General features: G+C 46.4%; 1 protein-coding gene across 2 annotated transcripts in view; it reads left to right on the top strand.

The window, feature by feature from the left end:
- Positions 1-6655: 6655 nt before the first annotated feature.
- CCAR1 (cell division cycle and apoptosis regulator 1) overlaps positions 6656-24981 on the top strand; it is an 82673-nt gene continuing 64347 nt past the window's right edge. For both annotated transcript variants that reach the window (XM_040436014.1, XM_040436013.1), the window contains exons 1-2: positions 6656-6765; positions 21548-21662. In XM_040436014.1, coding sequence (XP_040291948.1) covers positions 21587-21662 — 76 coding nt within the window. In that variant the 5' untranslated portion in view covers positions 6656-6765; positions 21548-21586. The remainder of the gene's footprint in view (positions 6766-21547; positions 21663-24981) is intronic.

Here is a 24981-nt window from a genome sequence, read left to right as displayed (position 1 = left end):
CGGATGCAGTGCGTTTTTCACTGATGGTTGCTAAGAGATGTTGTTTGTAAACCTTCAGTTTTTTATCACGCGCGTGAAAAACGCTTCAAATTGCATTGTACCCGAGCGGAAAAGACTGAACAACTGAATGCAATCGCAGACAAAAGTGACTTAACTTGCTTGCAAAATGGTGCGAGTTTCACTTGAACGCACCCTGAACACATCCGGAGCCAATCCGTCACGCTGTGTAGCCTGAGGTATACTGGGAAAGGGGGGGGGGGGGTCTAAGGAATTCCCCCACAAAGAGGTTTGTTGCTCATTATTCTCCCATTAGTGGAGGCTGGGGGGATCCCTCCCCAAAAACAGCACACCATGTAGCATTAGTACGTGGTATTTGGTAGCACACACACACCATGCAAACTGGCTGTATGAGTCTGGTCTGGGGTCCGACTCCTAATAATTTATATTAATCTGGTTTGGGGTCCGAATAATTTATCTATACATTGTCTGGGGGTCTGAATTTAGAACACTGGGGTAAGATTTAATTTAGGGGTTCTGGTCTAAGTTCCAAATTTAGGAGTCTATTCTGGGGCCTAAACTAATTTAGGGGTTTAATCTAGGGTCTGAATATAAGGATCTGAATTCAGGGGTCTAATTTGGTGTTTCCATTTATTTAGGTAGTCTGCAAACAGAATTTTTTTTCTGTAGAGGGTGGGGGCAACTACAGAAATGAGGATTCAAAGATGTCTGGGAAGCAAACTTTGCATTTGTCAGAGGTCATAATGACACACTGGGGCGGATGGAAAAGAAAAGGAAAAACAATTATTACAATTAGAGAAAACATGACTTGTGAGTCACTTTATGTAACTGATGTGTATGCTGTTTTAGAGTGGTGTAGCGTAATTATATTATTAGGACCTGGTATCTGCCTGCCAAAAGACAACAGCAAGATGGACTAAATGTAACAAGCAAGAGTCTACAGCCTGTCTGTATGTGGCTAAGTTCACATGAACGTGTGTGATCCGTGGCCGTATTGCGGCCTGCAAATCGTGTGAATTCCGCATCACGGATGCGGACCCATTCACTTCAATGGGTCCGCTAATCCGGAATCGCGGAACGGCCGCACGGGATGGGACCCCTCGGAAGCACTACGGAGTGCCTCCTGGGGTTACGTCCCGTTCTTCCGTTCCGCAAAAAGATAGAACAAGTTCTATCTTTTAGCGGAACGGCCAGATCGCGGACCCATTAAAGTGAATGGGTCCGCGATCCGATGCGGCTGACCTACGGCCGGCGATCGTGCATTGGGGCCCGCTATTTGCGGGCCGCAGCACAGGCACGGGTCACACACGTTCATGTGAACTCGGCCTGTGTCTGTCCGTGTGTGTGTGTCCATCCCTGTGTGTCACCATCACCATGCCCACAGTGTTCCTATGTCTTGACCCAGCTGCATCAGGACGTTCTGTGCGGGGGAAGATTCCGGCAGGCAGTTCCGTTGCCGGAACTGCCTGCCGGATCTGGAAATCTGTATGCAAATGGATCACATTTGTTTCTGGATCCGGCTGACAAATGCAGTGAAACACCGGATCCTTGTCTCCGAAAAAACAGATCCGGTATTTATTTTTTTCACATTTTTATAGGTCTGCGCATGCGGATCCGGTTATTAAAGGGAACCTGTCACCGGTATTTTGTGTATAGAGCTGAGGACATGGGTTGCTAGATGGCCGCTTGCACATCCGCAATATCCAGTCCCCATAGCTCTGTGTGCTTTTATTGTGTAAAAAAAAAACTATTTAATACATATGTAAATTAACCTGAGATGAGTCCTGTCCCTGTCTCATCTCACGTACAGGACTCATCTCAGGTTAATTTGCATATGTATCAAATCGTTTTTTTTACACAATAAAAGCACACAGAGCTATGGGGACTGGGTATTGCGGATGTGCTAGTGGCCATCTAGCACCCCATGTCCTCAGCTCTATACCCAAAATCTAGGTGACAGGTACCCTTTAATACATTTCAATTGATCCGGCATTCCAGCAAGTGTTCCAGAATTTTGGCGTGCCTGAACTGAAGACATCCTGATGCATACTGAACGGAATGCTTTCCATTCAGAATGCATTAGGATAAAACTGAAGCGTTTTTTTTCGGTACTGAGCCCCTGTGACGGAATACCGAAAAACGCAAGTGTGAAAGTACCCTAACACTGCCACATGATCTACACTACTGTTAGGGTACTTTCACAGTAGCGTTTTTCTTTTCCGGAATAGAGTTCCGTCACAGGAGCTCTATACCGGAAAAAAACTGATCAGTTTTATCCTAATGCATTCTGAATGGAGAGCAATCCGTTTTTGACTAATCAGGACGGAGATAAAACCGCAGCATGCTACAGTTTTATCTCTGGCCAAAAAAAAACGGAACACTTGCCTGAATGCCGGATCTGCCATTTTTTCCTTAGGAATGTATTAATACCGGATGCGGCATTCAAAATACCGCAATGCTGGATTCGTCCTTCCGCTCTGCGCATGCGCAGACTGAAAAAAATAAATGCCGGATCTGTTTTTCTGGATGACACTGGAAAGACGGATCCGGCATTTCAATGCATTTGTAAGACGGATCAAGATCTTGATCAGTCTTACAAATGCCATCAGTTGGCATACGTTTTGACGGATCCGGCAGGCAGTTCCGGCGACTGAACTGCTTGCCGGATCACTGCCGCAAGTCTGAAAGTACCCTTATGGCTACTTTCACACTGGCGTTTCTGGGTCCGCTTGTGAGATCCATTTCAGGGCTCTCACAAGCGGCCCAAAACGGATCAGTTAAGCCCCAATGCATTCTGAAGGGATAAGGATCCGTTCAGAATGCATCAATTTGGCTGCGTTTGGTCTTCGTTGCGTTTTTTAGACGGTCAGTAAAACGCAGCTTGCAGCACAGCGGTGACCGTCTGACAATGCAGAGCCAAACGGATCCGTCCTAACTTACAATGTAAGTCAATGGGGACGGCGGGAAATACACTGCATATGCTCTAGGAGCAGACACACAGGGCTTTCCCTCCGTGGCCCTGTGTGTGCAGTAAGGTTCAGAAGCGGGCCGAGCACACCGACGTAACTGTGACGCGCGGGGCCACCTCTAAACCTCACTGCAGACACAGCGGAGAGAAGCCCTGTGTGTCTGCTTCTAGCGCATACACATCGTATTTTCTGCTGCCTGCCACATTTCTCGCAGCGTCAGATACGCTGCGTATGCGCTCAGTGTGACCCAACCCTAATTTGTAAAAAAAAAGCCTCCAAAAGATTAACGAAGTAATCTGTTTGGTTGCTATGGGCAACTGTCAGCTGTTCCTCTGTACAGATTTTGATAAATCTCCCACTATGTTTTTAGATTTATCAATTTGCTGTAGCATTGTTCTTGGTTTGTCTACCCCTTTCTCTGACAATGTACTTTGCTACTTCATACATTCCCCTATGGCGCTGCCATTGTTTACCCCTGCGTTCTTTTTTGTCTCAGAGTCTCATGTTTTTCCTGCTGGAACAAAAATGTCGATGTTTATTTGTATACTTTTTATTTTGACCCCTCCCCATTGCCATCCCTTCTTTGTTTTTGCCTCCCTCCTATTTTTGATAGAGCTGCAATACCACACACAACCTGAGGACAGGTGTGGTGCTGTTTTTGGAAGAAAACTGTAGTTTTTCTAATCCTGGATTACCCCTTTAAATAAGAAAAGTTTTAAATAAAAGAAGTATTTACACATTTTCTATTTCATTCTCGGTAATACCAACATGCTATAGGAGTTTCTTCAGTCCCCCCCTACATTTTACGAGTAAAATTCTGCTCAGGAATTACACTTGGAAAAGTTAATTCTTTCAGCGGAATATTGAGCGGAATGCACTGCCAGCTGTAGGTAACGGCAATGGCTGCGCTGCCCAAACACCGACTAAAGCAGTTGGGGCAGGACTCATTTGGAATTTCCGAACTGAATTTCTCCGCTTGGAAATTCCGTAGTGTGCATGGACCCGTAGTTGCCCCCATGTATCCTCCACCCCAAAATCAGAGCCCATTCCTAGTCCTGTGCCTATAGTTGGTGAGGGGGAGGAAAGCTGTTGTGTCTTTAGTTCAAAAATTCTATTTCCATTATTCTCTAGGTTCATTCCACTTCCCATTATACCCTTTGAATCAACTTTCACCTCCAATTTATTATTTGCCACTGAACTTGGAGATTATGTCTGCTAAATATTTATTTCCTATGTTGAATGGTTCACACTCCAAATCACATTTTACTTCCCATTATAGTGTATTGGAATTCCATTCTGTAATTCACATGTTATTCCATAGAAAACAGCTTTAGGCCTTGTTCACACTTCAGTGTTTGGTCAGTGATTTCCATCAGTGATTTGTGAGCCAAAACCAGAAGTGGAGCCTCCACAGACATGAGGTAGAAGGGAAAGATCTGCTCCTGTTCTGTGTTTAGAGCAGCACCTGGTTTTGGCTCACAAATCACTGATGGAAATCACTGACCAAACACTGAAGTGTGAACGAGGCCTTAATCCCAGATAGTTTTAAATTTACAATGTGCTGCTCTACCCAGGGAACACTCGCGGTAAAGGTTAATTTCCTACAGAACACAGATTTACCTGCAAATGAGCTCATAGTTTCCTTCCCATTGTAGTCTATGGGCATTCCATTGTGTCATTCACCTTGTCATTTCAAAGAAACCAATGATAATCCCACTTAATCTCAATTTTAAATAATCCCACTGAACTTGAAGAGTATGTCTGCTAAAGATTTATTTGATGTGTCATATGGTCCTCGTCTCCATGGCCCATCTTTCTTCCTATTATACTCTATGGGTATTCCATTGTGCTATTCACCTGTCATTCCATAGAAAACAAGAAAAATCCCAAATTATTTCAATAGTAAAAGATGTTACTATACACAGGGAAGATCTGTGGTAAAGGATAAGGCTACTTTCACACTAGCGTTCGGGGTTCCGCTTGTGAGTTCCGTTTGAAGGGGCTCACAAGCCGGCCCCGAACGGATCCGTACGGCCCCAATGCATTCTGAGTGGATGCGGATCCGCTCAGAATGCATCAGTCTGGCAGCGTTTGGCCTCCGTTCCGCTCAGCAGGCGGACACCTGAATGCAGCTTGCAGTGTTTGGGTGTCCGCCTGGCCGTGCGGAGCCAAACGGATCCGTCCAGACTTACAATGTAAGTCAATGTGGACGGATCCGTTTGAAGTTGACACAATATGGTGCAATTTCAAACGGATCCGTCCCCCATTGACTTTCAATGCAAAGTCTGGACGGATCCGTCTGACTAACTTTTACACTTAGAATTTTTTCTGAAATACAATGCAGACGGATCCGTTCTGAACGGATCCCATAGTTTGCATTATAGGAGCGGATCCGTCTGTGCAGACACCAGACGGATCCACTCCGAACGCAAGTGTAAAAGTAGCCTAAGTTGATATTTTTTTCAGATTTGCCTATAAATTATCTGATACTTTGCTTCCCATTATACTCTATGGACATTCCGTTTGACTTCATTATAGTCTATGGGCATTCTTGGTGTCATTCGCACTTGTCATTCCAGAGAAAATAATGATAATCCCACCTAATCTCAATTTAGATCAATGCTGTGTTTGGATAGTATGTCTGCTAAAGATTTATTTGATGTGTCATATGGTCCTCGTCTCCATGGCCCATCTTTCTTCTCATTATACTCTATGGGCATTCCATTGTGCTATTCACCTGTCATCCCATAGAAACAAGAAAAATCCAAATTTATTTCAATTGTAAAAGATGTTACTATACACGGGGAAGATCTGTGGTAAAGGATAAGATGATATTTTTTTCAGATTTGCCTACAAATTATCTGATACTTTGCTTCCCATTATACTCTATGGGCATTCCGTTTGGCTTCATTATAGTCTATGGGCATTCCATTCTGTCATTCCTTTTAGTATGCCCCATCACTGTGTAAGGGCCCGCTGAGACTTTATCGCCCAAGGGCCCACATGAGCCTGAAGCCGCCCCTGGGGGACATGTCCCTCACTTTGTGATCCTCAGTGCTGCTTCCTATTAGGATAGACGTGGCTGCCGGCGCGTTCCTGGCAGAATCTCTGCGCCGCTGTCTGACAAAATTCCACGGTGAAATCCGTCTTGTGAACGACCCCTAGCTGTTTTGGGTCATTGCATATTTTTCTGGTTCATTTTAAACACCACACGCCCCCTGGGAGCCATTTTTACTGTGCAGCTTCAAAGACACATGTAAAAAAATGTGTGCAAATAAAAAATATAGCACCCAAAAAAACTTCAACCCCCACCCACTGGTGCACTGCTGCATATAAAGATCGGAGTCCACACATGACCAGTGCAAATTAACAAAATGGCCGCCAGGGACAGTTCCGCTTCAGCAGCGGCATCCCAACAGCTCGTACAGGAGACAGCTGAGCGCAGCGACCGAAGGACATCACGGAACACTCCGCGTTAAAACTTTCCTGAGGAAAACAAAAACAAAAACCACACAAGTCCCTTCGCCATAATGGCGACCTCGCACGGAGCGCATCCATTTTACAAAATTACGCCTGCGGCGTGAACGCAAGGACGCACGCTCCTACGTCACGCACCACGTGAGCTCTTGTGTACGGAAAGAATACTGTACGGATGGTATCCACGGCGTGACGTCTTCTGCGTGGAGTAGCTGGGAATCTCCGCGCATGCGCAGTCGGCTCGGCACGACAGACCGGGCTGATATACCATGGAGTCGGTGACAGCGTGTAGCGGCTCAGGGTGAGTGCCGTATACAGGGGAATAGCGAGCTGTGGACGGGGCGCAGCTGTATGGAAGAGCTCTGCACCTGAGTTCGCGGCCATACAGGCAGAGGTCGCAGTGTGACATTGCAGGTTGCTTGCCTAGCTCCTGTATTTGCGCTGCTGTTTTGTGCATATAAGCCAATGTCGCAGACAAAGATGTCGCACCCCAGGTCGCAGGGACTTGTAATGGGTCAGTAGTGATTTGCAGAGGCTGCGCCGGTTGTGTGAGAAATGTCACATCTTTTATTTTGGCTCCTGATCACTTTTAACTTCTGCAAGAGATTTGTGTAAATGTCCTTTAAATCCACAACTAACGCGTTTCGTCATTCGACATTGACAGATTGCCTGTTACACGTCACACCTCCAGCCAACAATGAGTTAAAATCCTGCCTATGGGTTGTCTCACGTCAGTAAATGGCATTTATCAGGTAGAGGAAGTTAATTCCAGGCACTCACTAATGTATTGTGATTGTCCATATTGCCTCCTTTGCTGGCTGGATTCATTTTTCCATCACATTATACACTGCTCGTTTCCATGGTGACGACCACCCTACAATCCATCAGCGGTTGTCATGCTTGCACACTATAGAAAAAAAAAACACTGGCCTCTATGGTGGCTGGGACCATGGGAGCGAGCATAGGCTGGGGCTTTTTCCTATACTGTACAAGCACGACCACCGCTGATGGATTGCAGGGTGGTCATAACCATGGAAACTAACAGTGTATAATGTGATGGAAAAATGAATCCAGCCAGCAAAGGAGGCAATATGGACAATAACCATACATTAGTAAGAGCCTTGTATTAACTTTGTCTACATGATAGATGCTGTTTGCTAAAGTGACACAACCCCTTTTAACGATTGCATCTGATCTTAGTGGATCGTTTGTAGACGCGGTGTTATTTTGTGATCCTATTCATTAGATCAGAGGCTGTAGTGTGTCGGGGTTCCTCCATTCCTTCATGATTCCTCTCTTCTCCTTGGAGGTCAGTGGGTGACCGGTCATTGCCGTTTGTTTTGTTGCCTTGGTTTTTGTGTGTGACTGCCGTAGTGTTGGACGCAAGACCTGTTCCCCTGCCCAGTGTCTGTACGGTAGGCTTACGTGCAGGCTCGGCCGAGCTTGCATGCGCTGTAAGTATGGAGAGGGGCATAAGCGGCTGCCACCAGATTGCTTTTAATGCCCGTTTCAAAATTGTTGGCACATTCACAAGATGCGTCCTAAATGTCTGATGGATGTTTCTCTCTTGAGAACGGAGCCTGCCCCCCTCCAGTCAGAGATGGTCGGAAATACGGAAGCCACTGCGTTGGCTGTGCTACTCCATTCCCATAACCACTCCTTATGGAAACAGCGTAGCACAGTCCATTTGCCTCTTTTCATAGTCCTAACCACCTCTGGCTGTCATATCCAGGAAGTCGGAGCGGCATCCTGAGATGGGAAGGCCATTTTAAGAACAAATAGATCGGGCATGTTGAAATTTGACAGCCCAATCCTTTGACGTATTTAGTAGGAAAGTGAGGACCCCCAGCCCCTGTACAGTTTAGACGGGCGAAATCGGCAGGCTCAGCTGACACTAACAGGGTTTACTTGGTTTGCGCTGCAATCCTTTGTGGCGGTCATGTCGGGATCATGTGACTTATATTGGGCATTTGATCCTAGGCAGGAGTCTGAATCTCTCACCAGCGCAGTGTCAAAAGATTCAGACTGGCGCATGCGCTGCAGCTTCTAACCCCAGGCTAGGACCACATGCCCAATATTAGGCCTCTTGCACACGAACGTTGTGTGCCTGTGGCCGTATTGCGGTCCTCATACAGCTGGTCCGCAATACACGGGCACCGGCCCGTGTGCACTCCGCATCACAGATGCAGACCCAATCACTTGAATGGGTCCGCAATCACAGAAACGTGGAATGGAAGCACGGATCTGAACCCTACAGAAGCACTACGGAGGGCTCCCATGGTGTTTCGGTCCATGCGTCCGCACTGCAGAAAAATAGAACAGACAGGTCACGGATCCATTCAAGTTGAATGGGTCTCAATCCGTTTCGGCTGCCGCACGGACGTTGCAAATTGCGGTCCCCAATGCATGGAACGGATGTACAACGTTCGTGTGCAAGAGGCTTAAGGCACATGATCCGGGACGTGGCCACCATGCTGGATTGCGGTGCTAACCCGGATAACCCCTATAATCTAATGTATATGACCAGTCTAAATTCACAACATAACATACTGTGTATTTGTATATTTATATTTAAAGGGGTCATCCCCTGAATATGCTCGTAGTTAATGAGCTTTGCCAGAATTGATGCCTGTTGGAAAAAAAAATAATCTGTGCCAAGTATTTTAAAGGGTAGCTGTCAGCAGGACCAACCCTATTGAACCATCCAAAATACCTGATAGGGCTGCTCCTGCTGATTAAAACCAGACGTTTCTTCTCCCAATCCATTGCTGCTTAGGAGAAATAAGTATCATAAAAAATCAGAAAATTAGGGCTGAAGCAAACTGAGGGCTGCTCCTACCACTTGGCGAACCTTAGCTCCTCTGCTTCCTTGGACACGCCCCCTTCGCTTGATTGACAGGGCCATGCCTCCAGGTGGAGAGGAGTAGATAAGGCACACAGATTATATAGGGCTCTCCCTCCGATAATTTGCATATGTAAAAAAAAAAAAATCTCCTAAATGTAGCAGTGGATTGGGGGGGAATTTTTTAAAGGGGTTGTCCAGCCTTGGAGCTGACAGTCCCTGAGCATTAACAGTCCCCCACAGGTGAAGGGCCCACCTGCCATTTAATTGACAGGGCCGGAGATCTAGTCCAGCCCTTTAAATCCGCTCAGTGTAGTGGCGCAAGCTTTTGGCGCAGCGATTGCCCAGAAGTGTAGCGGCACATGTATAGTCGCTGCTCACAAAGCCAAAGGAACACTTCTATACTTGCGCTGCTAAACTGAGCAACGGCACAGGCAGGTGATGGACAGGGCCAGGCTAGATGTCGGAATCGATTTGCTCATCTCTAGTCCTAACCTCTGCCTCTGAACAGTGGCTTGCACACTACGTCACAGCAGTGATGTACCGTTCAGGCCGCTTTGCACACTGAGGCCTGTGATTGGCTGCAGCGGCCATGGGACTAAGCTGCTTTCTGGCCCTGTGAGGGACGAAAGTAGCCAGGAACAGAGCAGCGGTGGAACCATGGACAGTTCAGAGGGACAGGGGAGGACCCCAGGGGACGGGGTTGTCCTCTCCAAGGCCGGACAAGCCCTTTAATTAGCAGGATCAGCCCCATCAGGCATTATGGATGGTGTAATTGGGTTGATCCTGCTGTCAGATGCCCTTTAATCAGAGACAACCCCTTTCACAGTCATGCCACAAGGACCATTGATTATGCAGGGAAAATGTAGAATAGACGCTGCTCTTCATTCTGCCTCCTAGAAGGGGTTCTTACATAAGGACAGGGCTTGTATATGTGACCACCTAGTGTCACGTCTCACCCCTTCAGTGGACGCACAAATGTGCTTTCTTCTAAGTCTTCTTTCACACTGGCGTTTTGGCTTTCCGTTTGTGAGATCCGTTCAGGGCTCTCACAAGCGGTCCAAAACGGATCAGTTTGCATTCTAATGCATTTTGATGGAAAAGGATCCGCTCAGAATGCATCAGTTTGTCTCCATACCGCTTTCGAGGCGGACACCAAAACGCTGCTTGCAACGTTTTGGTGTCTGTTTGACGAAACTGAGCCAAACAGATCTGTTCTGACACACAATGTAAGTCAATGGGGACGGATCCGTTTTCTATGACACAATAGAAAACGGATTCGTCCTCGATTGACTTTCAATGGTGTTCAAGACGGATCAGTCTTGGCTATGTTAAAGATAATACAAACGAATCCGTTCATGACGGATGCAGACGGTTTTATTATCTGAACGGATCCATCTGTGCAGATCCATGACGGATCCGCACCAAACGCGAGTGTGAAAGTAGACTTAGGCTACTTTCACACTTGCGGCAGTGTGATCCGGCAAGCAGTTCCGTCGTCGGAACTGCCTGTTGGATCCGCCGATCTGGATGTGACTGAAAACATCTGTGATCCGGATGCGGATTCGTCTCTCAAATGCATTGCAAGAACGGATCCGTCTCTCTGCTTGTCATGCTGATAGACGGATCTGTCTTGTCTGCATGCGCAGACCGGAAGGACGAATGCGTCCTTCAGGTGTTTCTTAGTGCCGAATCCGGCAACTGATCAGGCATTTTGGCCGGAGATAAAACCGTAGCATGCTACGGTTTTATCTTTTGCCTGATCAGTCAAAAAGACTGAACTGAAGACATCCTGATGCATCCTGAACGGATTGCTCTCCATTCGGAATGCATGGGGATATGCCTGATCAGTTCTTTTCCAGTATTGAGCCCCAAGGACGGAACTCTATGCCGGAAAAGAAAAACACTAGTGAGAAAATACCCTAACTGCAGAGGCACCCCCCTGATGATGAGCAGGAGCCTATTAACAATGTGCCATCCTGCTGAATCTTCAGGCGTCATCCTGTTATAGGGGACCAAGGAAGTTTTGTAACAACCACTTTCTTGTTGGTTACTTTGTTCTTTAGTTTATTTACAAAGTTGCAAATTGTAAACTTTTTCTTTTTTTTTTTTTTTTTTTTTTTTTTTTCATTTCAATTCTAATTTTATATCTTGTGTGTAATTGAATCAATAAAAGTACCAATTATGCCAATCTGTTTGCTACCTTGGCACGCACTGCACACTGACTTGACCTGTAAGCTGCACGGTACAGAGATCTGGTTTATACCAGTGATCGTTATGTCCACACCTCGCCATACACACCTTGGGTAATGACACGGGCGTGGTGATGAAGGGCATCGTACAAAGTCGTCTGCCGGATGCTGATTTCTGTCAGTTCCGTATGATCGGCTCACCCTGGAAAGCATATATACAATCCAAGGAGGACCCTGCCCCTTACAGTCTAAGGGCTCATGCACACAAAAGTATTCCATTCCATTTTTTTTTACAGGTCCGTATGCGGAAACATTCATTTCACTGGGGCTTGAAAAAAAAAAACTGAATTTACTCTGTGTGCGATCCGTGTCCATGTGTCCGTTCCACAAAAAAAAATAGAACATGTCGTATTCTTGTCCATTTTGCGGACAAGCACAGGCATTGTCACTATGGATCCGCAAAAAGAACGGATGCAACACGGATGTCATCCTTTTTTTTTTGTTGACCACAAAATACATACATGAGCCCTTACTCTTCTGGATTACTGTACAGAGTTAATATTGCTGTGAAATTCTGCCTTTTTTCTGAATTGAATTTCATATTTAAAGCGGTGGTCTCATGACCCCCCCTTCTGTGAGCGCTGCGGCTGCCGACCTGTCTATGCGTTATGTGGACGGCATGTAATGCTGCGGGGGAGAGGACTGGCCAGACGCAGCTTTCCCTGGTAACAGCAGCTGATCGCCGGAGTCTGTGTGAGAAAATCTTTAACCCCGCGCCCACTGTGATGTAGATGTATGTCACAGGTGGGCCGGGATGGAGGTGCCTCAGATACCGTTCCATACGCCATGGATGCCGGCAGTGTTAAACAGCTGACACCCACCTGCAAGAGGGAACTCGCCTTTTAACCCCTTAGGCTAGTTTCACACCTCTGGTGTTAAACTCTGGCACGCTGTTTCTGTAGACAAACATAGAATCATTTCGTCGGACGCTCTGCTTGTCTGCTGGAACAGCGTACGGATCTCCCCCGGACCCCGTTGTACTTAATGCAGCTGGTGGGCATTCCGGAGGATTCCTGCAGGCTGTTCTCTGCCGAAACAGCCTGACGGAATTCGCAACAGAGATGTGACAGTAGCCTTACATTCTGTCGTTTAGTGACAGCAATATCTAAGTGGTGAGACACTGGTACTGTACAACGCTCCGAAAATCCATAATGGCAATTCTGCGTATCGGCTACATCCAAATTTTTTTGCCATGGGATTGCAGGTGAAAAATCTTCAACACTTAACGGTAGCAGCAAAATGGATGAGAAGTAAACAAATCCCTCCCGCGTGCTGCACAATAAATCCACTGCAGAAATTGACCTGTTACTTTATGTTGCCTATTTACGGTGCAGATTTAATAGGGAGAAATCATGGTAGATTTACAACAAATTCTGTGATAGATCTGCATTTATCTACTACTTTTTACTACTGATGACCTATCCTCAGGATAGGTCATCAGTGTCAGATCGGCGTGGGATGCTGAGCGTCGGACCCCCAGCTCTTTGAGGAGAAAGCAGCGCCATGCTTATAATTACACTGCGAGCAGGTAAGCAAAGCAGAGAAGGCGGCACTGCTTTCTCTTCACACAGCTGATCGGTGGGGGTGCCAGGTGTCGGACCCCTGCCGATCTGATGTTGATTACCTATCCTGAGGATAGGTCATCAATAGTAAAAAGCGGACAACCTCTTTAACTCACTTGGATTTTGAGCAGATTTGTCCGGCCCCATGTCTCCTCTGCAAATTGTATCCTATGTGAGCATGCTGTAATGCAGTGCTCCAGACTAGAATTGTTGCGATACCAAAAAATTTTTCCGGTTTCAATACCATAAAAAAGTATTGCAATACTCAATACCATTCTATACCACGAAAAAAAAAAAAAAAAAAGCCACGTGCATTCCTAAGATCTCTATTAGGCTCAATTCACACCTGAGCGTTCTGAAAGGAGCGCTCTGTATGCGCGATTGTACGGACGTTTACAAGCGCGCATACAGAGACAAGCGTGCACACAGTGTCGCGCGTTCCCGAAAGTCTATAGTACGGGAACGCGCGACAAGCGCCCAAAAAAACGCTACAGAACTTGTGTGAGCGTCGGGCGTTTTACAGCGCGATCGTACGCGCTGTAAAACGCCCAGGTGAGAACCATTCCCATAGGGAAGCATTGGTTTCTCCTTGTTGAGCGTTTTACAGCGCGTAGGAACGCGCTGTAAAACGCTCAGGTGTGAATTGAGCCTTAGGGTGAATAGGACTTCACACTCTCCCTGCTGCTCTGTGCATAGTGCACACAGCAGCAGAGAGATTACCATGGCAGCCAGGGCTTCAGTAGCGTCCTGGCTGCCATGGTAACTGATCAGAGCCCCAGGGTTACACTGCTGGGGCTCCGATCAGAAGCTGCCACTGCACCTGTCGCACCTGAGGGGTTAACTGCCGCTGATCACAGCTCCCTGTCAGAGGCAGGATGTCGGCTATGCGATTGTACTGCCGGCACCTGCCTCCTGTATTAAAAGTTAAAGACGACCTTATATGGATTCGGACTTTGTTAAGCAGCAGGCTACATAGAGAGGCGCCCAGAGATCTCCCTGCACTTACTATTCTCCTGGGCGCCGCTCTGTTCGCCCCGCTGTGCGCCGGTGCCCCATTACAGTCTCCTGCAGTCCTGCTCCATATGCTAATACATATCGGAGCAATGGGGAGGAGACAGCAGCTTCTCTAGTGGGCGTTCCTTCTCCCTGCGCTGCGACCCATGAAAAGTACTATCATTGGTGGCGCAGTGCGCCCTCCCCTCCTCCGCCCCTCTCACCCCATTGGTGGCAGCAGCACAGGGGGAGGGAGAGACAGCTTCCTTCTCCCCTGTGCTGCCGAGAGAACATGAACGCGCTAAGAGCAGCGCGCTCATGTCCAGAAATACTAGACTGCGCAGGCCAGTATCGAAAAAATGGAAATCCCAGTATCGTATTGATACTGGGACAAAAGTATCGAAATTTCGATAACCGCAACAACCCTACTCCAGACTAAAAAAAATAACCAGGAGCCATTGGCTCCTAAACTGAAAAATGTAGGAGCCAAATTACATTTTTAGTCGCCAAATTAAAAATGCATATAATTATAATTTTAAAAAAAAGGACTTAGCGGAGAAGATGAGACGCAGGTCACAGTAGTGAGCCAGCACTACATATAGGGGAATACAGCACCACATACCTCTTACATCCAGTGGCATCTTCTGTCATGTAGATCTTCTCTTTCCTCTTCTCCTTCATTTGACCCAGACCACCATGGAAAAAAATTTCAGCCGCATTCGTCTCTACAGAGTTTTACATCAACCTCCCCATCCTGGTCATCCTGTGCCGCCGCTCCCAATACTGTGCCCATTGTGCTCCCCAATGCACCAGGTACTATATTGCTGAAAAAATAGTGACCCCAGTAGAAAAATGTCCCTATAGTGTCTACAGCTATTAGAAATGCCCCAGAGTGCCCCCAGTAATAATAATAAAACCCTACATTGTGCTCCAGGTAATAATCCCTGTATAGTGTCCCCAAAAATAAAGTCTCATAATATGTCCCTGTAATAGAAATGCCCCTACAGTGCCTCCCCAATAGTAATTTCCCCTCATACTGCCTCCACAGTAGTAATTTTCCCTACACTGCCCCCACATAGTAACTTCCCCCCTCACTGCCCCCACAGTAGTAACTTGGCCAGTAATGTCCCCCAGTGCCACCCTTCCGGCCAGTAATGTCCCCAGTGCCCCATCTTAAATCTTTTACTCATCTGTGTCCTTTCGCCGGCGCCCATTAGCTGCTGGTACGGCCCGGGATGGTGCAACGCAGATGCGCACACGTAAGTGCTCTGCGTCCCGGCACAGGCGAGCTGACGTCATCACACCCGACTGCTCTGGGCTTTTACTACCACATAGGCCTCAGGCCTTCTAGGCCTGAAGCCTATGACGGCGTCAGGGCAAGGAATTATGGGCTCCCATGCTCCGCCGCAATATTCAGCTGCAGCGTGGCGGTCCAGTCGCAAATGGCGACAAGACTAAAAAGTCTTGTAGCCATCTGCAAATTTTAAGGCGCATTAGCCATCTGGAGCACTGTAATTGCTAGCCTCCCATTGCCAAGCCTGTTATAAAGGAAACATTTGCACTGTACTGTATTTAAATATGTTCAATGTGTGGTTATGCATCCAGATACAAATAATTTACATGCATAGGTCCTAGGGGATGTAACACTGGGAGAGTCACTTGTAGAGAAGGGTTTACCGGTAGGTGTCCTTGTAGACTACAGATTAAATAACGGCATACAATGCCAATCAGCTGCTTCTAAGGCCACCAGGATATTGTCATACTACCACTTTACAAAGAGTTGGTGCGGCCTCATCTGGAATACGCAGTCCAGTTCTGGGCACCAGTCTATAGAAAGGACGCTCTGCAGCTGGAAAAAGTACAAAGGAGCGCGACTAAACTGATAAGGGGCATGGAGGGTCTTAGTTATGGAGAAAGATTAAAAGCATTAAAGGGGTTATCCTGGAAAAGATGATAATGACTTGTCCTCAGGATAGGTCATCTTTATCACATCAAAGGGGGGCCAAGGCCCGGCACCCCGGTTTCAGGGGGCCACTGCGCTCACCGGAGCTCTCGTGAACAATGAAGGCTCCGGGCAGCTTTCCAAACACAGCACCATACATCGTATAATGTAAATAAGTAATAGTGGGGCACTCTCTATAGTATTGAGAACAGTAGGGTTTATTAATAAAATGTATATATAAAATTGATAAATATCCAATTGATCTATAGTACAATGATGTAACAAAATCAGAAACACCAATAATATGCAGAATGATTAGACGTACAATAGATCTCAAAACGCAGTGTTCCTAAAAAGAGTCTTCGTCAATAGTCCATCAATAAATAACCTCCAATAATTCCTAATAACTTGGATGGGATGCTCGTCATCCAGACCCACAGTAATGTTAAATCGTCCACAATGTTAAAAGATGTATCAATGTGATTAAAATATAGCCAGATGTCCTCTAAAAATCCAAGTCAATGTACCAGGTACTCTCCGGTCTATAGCGCAATCAAGCGTTGACAGTATTCAGAGTGGCGTCCCGCTGTATCGTTTAGATAATGCGATCGCTGGCTCTCTTTAAATATTCCACATACCCCTTCACCACTGATGGAGTCATTCTTCTAAACCCCGAAACGCGTATGGTATCATCCCCCTGCATTGGAACACATATACACGATTATCTACCTGAGGAGGAGTGGAAGTTGCCGGTTTACAACATCTATTCGCGCGAACAACGCATGCTGCACGAGAAAAACCACTATCCATTGCGGGCCCACATGCACTACTATCGTTGGCGCGATATTACCTGGCAAGAAACAGCCCTTGAGACCGGAGCGCCCAATTACATAAGAAGCACACCGCGTCGAGGGCAAGAAAATCCACTGAAGTCCTCCCGGCAAGATCGTGTCAGTTTTATGTGGAATATTTAAAGAAGAAGCTTACGCGAAACGTGCGTTGGGGCTCTGTTGGTTCACCACTCAGGTATTTACCTCATGGCTTTTCTATGGCTATTTCAAACGTGATATACTTATGCACATTCTCTGCACTATGCACTTTATATCTTGGCATGTATTGTACCTCACCCTGATCTAGTTATGTTAGCCTTGGCTAGGTTTTATATATTTGATATTTGGCTTTGTGCCATACGTATATATATTTTAGGATATTTTTATCATCTTTCTAGCCTTTGTACGTTCTGTTATCCAGTGGTGCTCCATTATTCTGAGTGCTCCCCACCTACCATTGTATTTGTATTTTTATGTGCATTTTAATACACTTTGTCTCGTGTAGAGACTACAATAAAGTTTACATTCATCATTATTTGTGCTAGCCTTGTTTTCTTTTTTGGTGTTACATTATACAGAAAACAACAGGGGTTAATCTCCTCCTGATTTGTGCCATGTTGGGCTGGAGATTCCTGCTCCATCCACTTGTTTTAGGAGGTGGAGGGGGGCATGGATGACATCCTGGAGGACACAGAGAAAATTTTATTTTGTATTCCTTAATTTTAACTGTAACGCCTCTTTCACATGGGCGTCATGCTTTAGGGCCGGATAAGATGCGGGTGCGTTGCAGGACAATGCACAATTTTTCCGCGCAAGTGCAAAACATAGTAATGCGTTTTGCACGCGCGTGAGAAAACTCGGCATGTTTGGTACCCGAACCCGGACTTCTTCACAGAAGTTCGGGTTTGGATTAGGTGTTGTGTAGATTTTATTATTTTCCCTTATAACATGGTTATAAGGGAAAATAATAGCATTCTTAATACAGAATGCATAGTACAATAGGGCTGGAGGGGTTAAAAATAAAAAATGTTTTAACTTGCCTTAATCCACTTGTTCGCGCAGCCCGGCTTCTCTTCTGTCTTCATCTTTGCTGTGCACAGGAATAGGACCTTTGATGACGTCACTACGTTCATCACATGGTCCATCACATGATCCATCACCATGGTGATGGATCATGTGATGAGCGCAGTGACGTCATCAAAGGTCCTATTCCTGTGCACAGCAAAGATTAAGACAGAAGAGATGCCGGCTGCGCGAACAAGTGGATTAAGGTGAGTTAAATTATTTTTTATTTTTAACCCCTCCAGCCCTATTGTACTATGCATTCTGTATTAAGAATGCTATTATTTTCCCTTATAACCATGTTATAAGGGAAAATAATAATGATCGGGTCCTCATCCCGATCGTCTCCTAGCAACCGTGCGTGAAAATCGCACCGCATCCGCACTTGCTTGCGGATGCTTGCGATTTTTCACGCAGCCCTATTCACTTCTATGGGGCCTGCGTTACGTGGAAAACGCACAAAGAGGAGCATGCTGCGATTTTCACACTACGCACAAGTAATGCGTGAAAATGACCGCTTATGTGCACAGCCCCATAGAAATGAATGGGTCCGGATTCAGTGCGGGTCCAATGCGTTCACCTCACGCATCGCACCCGCGCGGAAATCTCGCCCGTCTGAAAGAGGCCTAATATTGTTACGCTCGGGTGTGGGAGGGAAACGCCACACCGAACATAGGAGGGAAAGGGGTGAGGGAATGAGGCCTGGAACCTAGGGAAAGGAGATGGACACCTCCTAGTAAAACGCTAATCAAAGTTCTGACTAATTACCAGTATGAACAGACCCCAGAGGTAGGTGAGTTCATACACCGGAATACCTAGTGTCCTAACTCGCCCTATAGGACCCTGGTACTAATGTCAGGACTGAGACAACCTGTTCCTCCAAAAGAAAACACAAACAGTCTCCCTTAGGCCTTAATACAAATGACAGGAAAATGCAACACACAGAATAACCCAAACAAAATACAAAAGGGAAAGAAAACACTCAACTTCAAGTGGCTATGGCAGCACCAGGAACTCAGCCGAGATCCACACACCAGCTATCCACAACTCCAACAGCTATAAACCGCATAGCATAGTGGGAGAAACAACAATAAATAGAGAAGGTTAACTGACCATAATAGCCAAACTTGGGGAAAGAAACAACACAGACGTCATTTGATCCAAACGGAAAACATGTCAGATCAAACCACGTATTGCCAGTCTCACTGATCTCCTGCCACCTGTCGCCTGTCGCAGGAACGTCTGTGACAAATATTAGATAAAATTGGTCAGAAGGAAATGAGGAGATGAAGGAAGGAAGTGCTGTGCCCTTTTTTTTATTGTTTTGTTTTTCTGCGTTTAGGGCTCTTTCACACCTGCGTTATTGTCTTCCGGCATAGAGTTCCGTCGTCGGGGCTCTATGCCGGAAGAATCCTGATCAGGATTATCCTAATGCATTCTGAATGGAGAGAAATCCGTTCAGGATGCATCAGGATGTCTTCAGTTCCGGAACGGAACGTTTTTTGGCCGGAGAAAATACCGCAGCATGCTGCGCTTTTTGCTCCGGCCAAAAATCCGGAACACTTGCCGCAAGGCCGGATCCGGAATTAATGCCCATTGAAAGGCATTGATCCGGATCCGGCCTTAAGCTAAACGTCGTTTCGGCGCATTGCCGCATCCGACATTTAGCTTTTTCAGAGTGGTTACCATGGCTGCCGGGACGCTAAAGTCCTGGCAGCCATGGTAAAGTGTAGTGGGGAGCGGGGAGCAGTGTACTTACCGTCCGTGCGGCTCCCCGGGCGCTCCAGAGTGACGTCAGGGCGCCCCAAGCTCATGGATCATGTGATCACATGGATCACGTCATCCATGCGCATGGGGCGCTCTGACGTCATTCTGGAGCGCCCCGGGAGCCGCACGGACTGTAAGTATACCGCTCCCCACTACTACTATGGCAACCAGGACTTTAATAGCGTCCTGGGTGCCATAGTAACACTGAACGCATTTGGAAGACGGTTCCGTCTTCAAATGCTTTCAGTACACTTGCGTTTTTCCGGATCCGGAGTGTAATTCCGGCAAGTGGAGTACACGCCGGATCCGGACAACGCAAGTGTGAAAGAGGCCTTAGTGTTCCTTTAAAGGCTTATTCTTGAAATTGGTAATCTTTGCATAATGAAACTTTCTGCAGTTTATTGTATACTTTGTTCATATTTGCAGTTTTGAAAATACCTGCCAGCTATCAGTGACGGCAAACATGTTTTTAAGTGCACCTAGAGGTTGTAAACTGATCCTAACCCTGAACCTTTGTTAGGCCTCATGCACATGGCCGTTGCCCAGCCATTCCATGCATTGGTGACCGCAATTTGCAGTCCCCAAGGCACGGGCACCATCCGTGCGGCTGCTGCAGATGGATCCAGATCCATTTAACTTGAATGGGTCCGTGATCCATTTGCACTGCAGATAAAGTTCTGTTTTGTTTTTTGGTTTTTTTTGCGGTACAGAGGCACGGACGGAAAGCCCATGGAAGCACTCCGTAGTACTTCCACGGGGTTCCATGCCTCCGTTCTGCTCCTTCCGGAATTGCGGACCCATTCAATTAAATGGGTCCGCATCTGCGATGCAGAGCGCAAACAACCAGGGCCCGTATATTGCGGACCCGCTGGTTACAGGCCGCAATACAGGCACGGCCAGCACATGTTCGTATGCATGAGCCCTTAGTTGGAAAATGATCAGGACAGTTTTCAGCTTGACAATGATTGCATTCATTCACTGACAGCAGGCATGGTGAGGAACTGACATATAATTAAGTCCTGTGTTAAACCCGTCCATATTCCGGCTCCGGATTACACACGGATTCCAGATGATATACTGTCTGTATTGTCATTTGTATTGCTTCAGTAATACATGCATATTCCCTCCTTCCTGGATTTTTTTTATGCACTGCCATAGACTATTGTGCATATTTGCTTCCAAATATGCACTAAACTAGAACATACAGCGGATTTCAAATACTGACGGAAAATATCTGCCCATGTCAATAGCCCTATTTATCAAAGGGGTTGTCCCACAGAAGATATTGAACAGTTTTCAAACCAGCTACTGGCTCTAAATACTTTTATAATTGCATGGAATTAAAAAATTTGCATAGCCGCTGAGTTATTCAATAAAATGTATCTGTATAGCGCCACCTGCTCTTTGTTTTTTTCTTATTTCTTTGACCTTCTCACTGAGATGGCCGCACATGCTCAGTTTAATCCTTCAACTGCCTCCTGAGCTGTGATAGGTAGAGCTGAGACACGCCTCCTGAGCTGTGATAGGCCGAGCTGCAGTACAAAAGACACTCCCCCTGAGCTGTCAGCTTGATATAAATCTAGCAGAGTAATGAATGTGTAGATCTCGGGATCCATGTGAGGTACACGGCTGGTTCTAGCTTTGTTAGAAAGACGTTGTCATGTACTGTATGATCTCTAATTTTTTACAGTAATCATGAGATAACCCTTTTAACATTAGCAGCGGATTCTGGTACATAACACGTCATATAAAGATTACAAATACTCATGTAAAAGAGGCTAAAGTGTAGCAAAAAGTTGCAGAAATGTAAAATCTGCATTTGTTTTCTTCCAGGTTACAAGCATAGTCCTAGTCTGAAGTTCTCCATTCACAATGGCTCAGTTTGGAGGACAGAAGAACCCTCCTCCATGGGCCACTCAATTCACAGCAACTGCAGTGTCCCAGCCAGGTAAGTCCTCCGGCTGCTCCTCGTGTTCGGACTGATCTCATGAACCTTTTTTTATTTAGTATTTATGGACTGTAGCCAAGCTCCTTTTCATGTACCTAAATTTACTGCAGATTTGATTGGATCCAGGCACATGTCTTACCAATTATACGGCTTGGCTGCAACGAGATATAACGCAGACTATGGGTAGGTTCACACTGAGTTTTTTGGAGGAGGTTTAGAGGCAGACTTTCCTGGAATTTTTTTCTGCTAAAAGTCAGAAGTGGATTTGAAAGAAATTGGAAATATAAAGGAAGGATTTGTACTTCTCCTTCCTGGTTCTGGCTTTGGCTGAAAATCCTCCAAAAAACTGTGTGTGAACCCTCCCTATAGCTAAATGGAAAGTGACATCACCAAGACTGTCCCTGACTTGTGTGTATCACTTAGCCTGGGTTCACATCACGTTTTTGTTTAACGTACACAAAAAAACTATACGTTAATGGATGCCTCAGTATGGCATCTGTCTGAGGCGTCTGTTAACATATACTTTTTTTGTGTACATTAAACCTAATAGGGTAGTCCCATCTCAGACATTGCTATGATTTGCCCCCAATGTCTGGTAGGTGCGGGTCCCACCTCTGGCACCACCTATACTTAGAAAGGAGCCGGCAAGTCCCAGAGGGCGCATGCGCGGCTGCCCTCCAGTAATTCCTATTGGAGCACCAGAAATAGCTGAGCGGCACGCTCGGCTATTTTCGGAAGTCCTATTGAAATGAATGGGAGGTGGACCGTGCAAGTGCGGCCACCACCCTATTCCCTTCTTTGGGGCTGATGGAAATAGCTTAGCACAGCCCCCTTGGCTATTTCCGCATTTTGCGGACCGCACATCGCCGGCAATCTCCTAGAAAATGCCTTTTCTTGTCCGCAATTGCCGACAAGAATAGGCTATGTTCTATTTTTTTTGCGGATCCGGAAGTGCAGATCCGCAAATGCGGATGCGGACAGCACATTCTGGCCCCATTGAAAATGAATGGGTCCGCACCGTTTCCGCAAAATTGCGCAACGGATGCGGACCCATTTTGCGGACGTGTGAATGGACCTTAAACGTGACGTCTAATGGCCTAGGAAGAGGCCTAAGCCTTCATTGAAGGCCACGGCCTCTTCATATAGCTGATCAGCGCAGTTGGCGGCAGTCGAACCACCACCGATCAGATACCTATGTGCTATCTTGAGGATAGGTCATCAATATCAAAATCCCAGAGAACCACATTACAGGCTTTCTCTAGCAGAAGAATGCAGGTATTATTTTACCCCAGGCAAATACAGCTTTTGGATGGGGAGAGTTATCCTGTTCTAAGCACACTTGTAAGGTTTTGCAGTAATGAATACAAGTAATTACAGCAGGCTGATTTAGTAGTTAAAGGGGTTGTCCATGGTCTATACAAGTGAAGGCCTATCCTCAGGATAGACCTTTGCCATCTGACCGGTGGGGGTCCGACCCCCTGCTCCCCTGCCAATCGGATGTTCTGCAGCACTGCAGTAACCAGCTGCATCCTCTGCATTGCGCTGAGATAATGGTGTCCTATCCTGAGGCCATCACTTGTAAAGGGTTCGACAACCCCGTTAAAGGCACGTCCCTTCACTGTAAGCTAAACATAGCAGTGTAATTGTATGTCACTGGCACACGCTGTGAGGTACTGTCAGTGCTAGTTTATGGGAGCACAGTGTTAATTAAGAGGTTAGACTGACACATGAGTACTGTAGTCAAACTGCAGTCATGAAATTTGCATTAGAGGACCCGTCCCCCCTCCTGACATGTCTGGTTTAGTAACTGCTTGCATTCCCCATGTAATAACAATTCTGGAGCATCTATTCTTATGACTGTGGTGTGCCATTCCTTTATTATTCCTGCTAGAAGTTTATGAATGTATTGCCAGCAGTCAGTACAGGTTTAATTGCGTGTTAACAGTTGGGGGGGGGGGGGGCCCTGTATAGTCTGACACTGGCGTCAGTGATTGAATAGCTCATTCATATTCATAGTCACAGGTGCATATCCATCAAGCAAACACGGTTGATAAAAAAAAAAATGGCTGCACAACATTTTACACACAAACAATAGAGCTGAGAAATGGGGATCATTCTAAATTAAAGTGGTATTATACCTACTATAAATGGAAAATAGAAGCTCTTTGCGCACATATTTGATCAAACATGTGTCGGGCCCATCTGCCAGGCGTCAAGGTGGCTTCCGCAGATGGGTCCTTAACACTGATATACCGCCTCTCTTGGACTTATCTAAGCCTACATTTTCAGGGCAGTGTAGGAACCAGCTACATTTGTACTCTGCTCTGAAGCCCCAGGCAGATGGGCGTCGCTCAGTCTAAAAGTGGCGCTACTGAGCAACGCCCATCTGCCTGGGACTTCTGAGCAGAGTACGTATGTAGCTGGTCTCTACACTGCCCTGAAATTTGTGGGCTGAGATAAGTCCAAGAGAGGCGGTATATTAGTGTTAGGTACCCATCTGCGGAAGCCACCTTGACGCCTGGTAGATGGGCCCAACACACGTTTGATCAAATATGTGCGCAAAGAGCTTCTATTTTCCATTTATAGTAGGTATAATACCACTTTCGATTAGAATGATCCCCATTTCTCAGCTCTATTGTTTGTATGTAAAATGTTGTGCAGCCATTTTTTTATCAACAGTGATTGAATAGCGCCAGACTGTGCAGGGACACGACCCCAACTGGTAACACCTAGATGAACCTTTGTTACAGACTGCTACAGGAGGAATGCTGCAACATAGTCATGCTTGCCAATTGTATTCACATGGGGAATACAAGTAGTTACTAAAACAGACACGGCAGGAGAGGTGACAGGTCTTCTTTAAGATGGCAAACAAAGTCTTAAAGGGGTTGCCCAATCCCTAAAATGACCCCCAGAATGCCCGGGCCCCTGCTGTAGAGCATACTTATCTGCTCCCCGACACCTTCGTCCCTCTGGATCCCTGCACGGCCGCCGCTGCATCTCCCCGTCGCACGGATCAGTTGGATGTGATGTCGGGGTTGACTAGCTATAATCCGCTCGGACATGCTTTCTCCTGGGGACGTAAGCTAGTGAGGTTACACCATCACTTTATGAATACCCCTTTAAAAAATGTATTTGTGGCAGTTGCCAGTGTTTGCCGTCTTGGACCGGTGAGATTACAGCAGGAGTGTATCTGTGAAGATATCCTCCACATTAGTGAGCACTTGTCTCATGAACACAGACATGCCTTGCTCACTAGATTTCGGAGTGCTGACTGCTGAGGGCGAACAGGTTTGGTGACGGCAATATCCTCTGGTCA

The sequence above is a fragment of the Bufo bufo genome, chromosome 6 (assembly GCF_905171765.1).
Source record: "Bufo bufo chromosome 6, aBufBuf1.1, whole genome shotgun sequence".
NCBI lineage: Eukaryota > Metazoa > Chordata > Amphibia > Anura > Bufonidae > Bufo > Bufo bufo.
Note: the sequence above shows the minus strand (reverse complement) of the source record. Positions and strands in the feature narration are given on the sequence as shown.